The sequence below is a fragment of the Echinops telfairi genome, unplaced genomic scaffold (genome assembly GCF_000313985.2).
Source record: "Echinops telfairi isolate 266 unplaced genomic scaffold, ASM31398v2 ScPeMD7_25;HRSCAF=90, whole genome shotgun sequence".
Taxonomy (NCBI): Eukaryota; Metazoa; Chordata; class Mammalia; order Afrosoricida; family Tenrecidae; genus Echinops; species Echinops telfairi.
Window position 1 is genome coordinate 3,587,126 of NW_022103922.1, and position 5,332 is coordinate 3,592,457.

General features: G+C 57.3%; 1 protein-coding gene across 1 annotated transcript in view; it reads left to right on the plus strand.

Annotated features, from left to right (window-relative positions):
* DOCK8 (dedicator of cytokinesis 8) overlaps window positions 1-5,332 on the plus strand; it is a 115,069-nt gene that overhangs the window by 77,121 nt on the left and 32,616 nt on the right. Inside the window, exons 27-28 of the mRNA XM_045289365.1 lie at window positions 1,258-1,427; window positions 3,750-3,886. Coding sequence (XP_045145300.1) covers window positions 1,258-1,427; window positions 3,750-3,886 — 307 coding nt within the window. The remainder of the gene's footprint in view (window positions 1-1,257; window positions 1,428-3,749; window positions 3,887-5,332) is intronic.

Below are 5,332 nucleotides of genomic sequence, written 5' to 3' on the forward strand. Positions count from 1 at the left end.
AGAGGGAAATCGGCACCCCTCGAGCTGGCACCCAGACAGAACCAGCGGGAACCAGCCTTCCCTGAGCTCCCCTCGAGAGAATGCAGGAACCCACCAGCCTCCAGTAAGAAGCGAGGGGTCTGGGGCCATCGAGACCCACCTTACAGAAGCAAAGGGACTCCACAGGAAGACCCTGGTTGTGCTATAGGTCAACACGTGGGCTTCTAACTGCCTGGCTGCAGTTCAAACCCACCAGCAGCTCCGTGGGAGAAAGACGAGGCTGTCTGCTCCCAGAAGGATCAACAGCCCTGACAGACCGGACACGAGTCGGAGTGGACTCAGTGGGCATGGGCTGGGCGTGGGGCTCTCTGTGAATGTCACGAACAACTGCAAATGGACAGCTTGGATGACCAGATGACCCTCAGGCACTCAGGCAGCAGTGCCAACTCTCACTGCTGGTGGCGATTTGTGCCGCCGCTTTGGGAAACAGGCGGCTGCCCTCAGAAAGGGAAACGTGGAGTTCCCATTGCACTCTGAGGTCAACAGCCCACAGAAGCCCTGGCGGTGCAGTGGGCCACATGCTGAGCTGCTCACCATGAGGTCGGCAGTTCGAAATCACCAGCCTCTCCAAGGGAGAAAGATGAGGCTTTGTACTCCCATAAAGATTTACAGTGTGGGAAGCCCATGGGCCAGTTCGGCTCTGCCCTAAAGGGTCACTAGGAGTCAGAACCAACTTGATGGTGCCCGGTTTGAACACTTCACCAGAAACCCTGGTGTACATAGTGGGTTAAGCTTTGGGCTGCTAACAGCAGGTCCGCAGTTCAAAACCACTAGTGGATCCAAGAGAGAAAGAGGAGGCTTTCTACTCGCCTAACAACTGTCAGTCACATAAAACCCATGGGGCAGCCGTGTTCTGTCCTCTGTCGTCACTGTGGGTCGGATCAGCTCGGTGGCAGGAGTTTGTTTCCTTCCGGGCAGCAACTGTGACTCGTAATAGCCTGGCAGGGGGAACAGGCCGGGCCCCTGGGCTGAGGCAGGGGGAGGGGGTGCGGCCCACCCCTGCAGCACTGGGGTGCTTGGCGATTCCTGCTGCAGCCTGATGACTCTGGAGAGCAAGCCCAAACAGGGGCGGGGGACACGCGGCCACCTCAGAGCCCACCCCTTCCACCTGGTTTCTCCTGCTGCTCCTCGTGGCTTGGGCCACGCTGGTGTCCCTGCGGGTTGTCCTCTCAGGCCACGTCCCTACACCCTGACTCCTGCTCTCTGTTGTGCCCCCAGGGTCAGCAAAGTGCAAAGAAAGGCCGTCAATGCCATCTACAGCCTACTGAGCAGTCACGACCTGGACCCCAGGTGTGCTAGGCCGGAGGTCAAGGTCAAGGTTGCCGCCCTCTACCTGCCGCTGGTGGGCATCATCCTGGATGCTTTGCCGCAGTTCTATGACTTCACAGGTAAGACGGCATCTGCTTCCTTCAAACCAACACCGTCATCATGGCGTGGACCCTGGGCATTCCAGGGCGGCCCTCCTCAGGGTGGTCAGTGGCCGGGCCTTTCGTCAGAGTCTCCTATGGATGAGTTTTAAAGGTCAGTCATTCAGTGGGCATTCAAGTGGGCAGGAGCCTCTGCTACCTAGCTCAGCAGAACCAGGCCACCTCCATGCGCACGATTCTGCGCACGGTGGTCCGTCTGGAGCTGGGCTCTCCAGAGCAGCTCACCCAGAGAGGCAGGTGGATGCTGAGAAGTCCACCGGGGCCCCTCAGGAGTTTTGCTGCTAGGGTTCCAGTTCCTATGCCCACGGGGTTACTCTAAACAAAGCATCTCCCAATGTGTCTCTGCCATCCACAGCGGGCGGCCGACCAGTTCTCTGGGCAACGCACTTGTCTTGTCTCCTGAGGGGGCCTTCAAAAAAGGTCGCATCAAAACAGTGGCTTCTTCCCAGGGCATCTGCTGAGCCAGTGAGAGTGGAGGCACAGAGGCCCGTTCAGACGGTGTGACTGCCTTGGGGGGTTACAAAGGAGTCATTGACACAGGCTTTTAAACTCCAGAGGCTCAGGAAAACCAGGGGGCTTGTTCAGAAGTTTTCCGGGGATGGGAAGCAGCTGCTGGGGAGGGCCAGGGGAGCTGCACCCAGGTGTTTCCCCTCGGGAGGATGAGCATGCTCACTCCGCTATGGGACTTCCTTTGGAAGCCGTCCCACAGCCTCCTTCTTGCACCCTCAGACTTCTCTCCATTTGAGAAATTCCAGGGATATCTCAGAAACGCCATCCGAGGCCCTCCGAGATGCCCAGAGGTGGAGGAAGTGGGAGAGAGTAGACTCTCCCAGGGAAGGGTCTCAGGAGAATGCCGACCTAAGGGGAGTGTCATCAAGAGACAGGAGCTATGCGTTTGGGGTAGCTCTGTCTATGAAAGGTGTCTGTCATTTTGTAGCACTGCTTGGTACCATTTTGAGGAAGTGGCTCGCACAATTGTGGACATGGGAAAGTCCCAAATCCTGGGATCAGGCTTCAGGCTGGACGTCTGTCCTGACTCACAGGGCTGATGAACCCCAACTGCCAGTCAGGTGGCAGGCTGCTGGCTCACGGGGCTGCAGGGGCTGGCGAATCCCCCAAATCTCTAGTTGGAGCAACAGGCTGCTGGCTCAAGCCCAAGAGCCAGAGGTCAAGTGAAAAAAAGACAAAGACAGAGCCCCCCCCCCAAAAAAAAAACACCCCTTTCAACTGACAGGCTGTGCACAGCAGAGCACACAGCGTAACGTGGTTCTGTGATGCTTGCCAAAGCACTGGGGACCACGGTTTAGCAAGCTGACACATAGCACTAACCATCACACCCCCTCCCCACCCCCGAAAACAGAAAACCACATTTAAAAAATGTATTTCAGTATATATGCCTGTTGCTTACACATCTATCTATATTGTATCTATATAATAATTTTACATTTTCATCTCCTCCAGTGTTTTACAATTGAATAAGTGATTATTGAATCAGCCGCCAGGTCACTTGGGCAGTTACTTAAGAGGCAGCTGTTTAATCGTGTAATTTTAGGGGCCTTTCTATCTGGTCAAGGAGCCCTGGTGGTGGTGTGGCCCCACGCTGGGCTGCTAACTGCAAGGTCAGCAGTTTGAAACCACCAGCCACTCCCCAGGAGAAAGATGGGCCTTTCTACTCCCATAAAGATCTGCAGTCTCAGAAACGCCCCCCGGCAGTGCCACCCGGTCCTACAGGGTCCCTAAGGGTTGGCATCAATTGCCTGGCCTTGAGTGTGGGTTTGTTTCTGGTTTCTGGTTCTCCGTGGTCATTATGTAAAACATACGGTATGGGGACCCAAAAAGACTGTAGGAGCATTTAAGGAAGCTTCGTCTTCACATTTTGAGAAATTAGATCCTGGACCTGCTGTCTGTCTCTTTTGTCAGTCTTCCTGTTTTTGTGGCCGATGCCACGGCGCTCAGCCTCGGGTTTAGAATCGTTCCACTGCCCGACTGCCTTGACCAACAAGCCTCAGTTTCAGGAGCCGCGTGCTTGCCTGGGTGGCACCGACAGTTAAGGCTGGCGGTTTCAAACCCTCCCAGAGGTGCCTCAGAAGAGGGGCCAGGTGAACCTTGGCCTACCAGGTCAGAGCCCTGAAAGCCATGGGTGCGTTCTGTCCTGCATTCTTGGGGCCCTCTCTGTCTCGACGAGAGCTGGCCACATCCATCAGCCAGGAAGTGGGGAGGGGACCCGCAGGGAACACAGCCTCTGGCAGGGCAGTGCCCCTGATGTTTGCCTTGCCACTGCAGACACCCGTGGTGGGAAAGGCCGAGCCAATGGCTTGGATGAGGACCAGGAGGCAGGAAGCTCGGCCCCCCAGAGCGTGGTGCTGGCTGTCGCCGGGACCCATTTTAATCTGAAGACCAGCGGGACCATCTTCTCTGTGGTATGCGGGTGCACAGGGCTCTACCCTGCCCCCTCCCCACCCCCCTTCCAACTGCTTCTCTCCTTGTCGGGAGTCTCAGGGTCACACAAACAGCTCAGGGTCCAGCTGCTGCCAGAGGCCCCCACACGAAAGGCTTGGTGACCTTCTCCTCCAGGGTCCCCACCTTAAAGGCCCGACAGAGCAGTTCCACTCTGCCACCGGTCAGCATGGACAAACAGTACCAGACAAGTGTACGTCTCATCCCACCCACTAAGGCGCTCGGAGGGCGGCATGGGGGGCCACGCAGCAAGCTGCTAACAACAAGGCCAGTGGTTTGAACCCACCAGACACTGCACAGGAGGAAGATGAGACTGTCTGCCCTGGTACAGCTTCTATCTCGACACGCACAGGGCCCCTTCTCCTTGGCCCTGTGGGGTCACTCAGAGTCAGAGTGGACTCTGGGGCAGTGCCTTCTGTTTTGGGGTAAACATACACTGTAACCCCGCAAAGAACCTTAGCACACCCACTGCCTAACCTCCCGGGGTGTGCTGGACCCAGCACTCTTCGTGCATGCATCCGGTGGCGAAAATACTCCCGACCGACATCTCTGAAGGACAGTCCGTTCCTCGCACAAGCTCACACTGTGCTGCTGGCTCCAGGTGGCTTACCGGAGCAGAGACTTGGTGCTCAAATACCTGCCATTGTTAGGGCCGTCGGCTCACAGTGGCCCCGTGCATGGAAGAGTGGGCAAAACATCACCCGGTCCTGCGCCACCCTCCCAGCTGCCACGTTGGAGCCCACAGCTGCAGCCACTGCATCTCTCGTGTCCCCTGATCCGAAGTGGAGGTTGACTTGGGTCTGGTGCAGCTGCTTCAGTCACGCCAGGAGCCCTGGGCCTGGGCTCCCTGGACACTCTTGGGGAGACGGCCCTCGCCGTCTGCTCATGCGCTCTGGACAGGCTTGTGCCGGCAGGGCCAGCTTACTCTAACTAGCCCTGCCTGTGGAGGGTTGGATGTGGTTCCTGCTGGGAAGGCTGGCTGCACTTGCTGTTCTGAACCGAACACAAAACCCACTGCCCCTGAGCCGATTCCAAGTGATAGCAACCCTGTAGGAGTGAGAAGAACTGCCTGGGGGTGGGGGTGTTCCCAAAGTCATGGCCATTCCGGAGCAGATGGGCCATATCTTTGCCTCAGGGAGAGACCACCTTCTCCCCACAGTAGACTTCCAAGACGCCAGCAAAGGCGACTCCATCTTCTCCCTGTGGAGGAGTCCAGAAGTGTGAGTTGAGATGCCGGCTGCCGGGGAAGGCTCTGCCTATCACTTGTCACTGTGCCAATCTGTCTCAGACTCCAGCCCTCTTCTTGGTGTTTCTGGGAGATGTCCTCGTGGCACCCCCTTCCCGGTTCCTGCCGGCTTGCTCCCGGGGAAGCTGACTCCTTTGCAACTCACAGGGGTTGCCTTCAGACA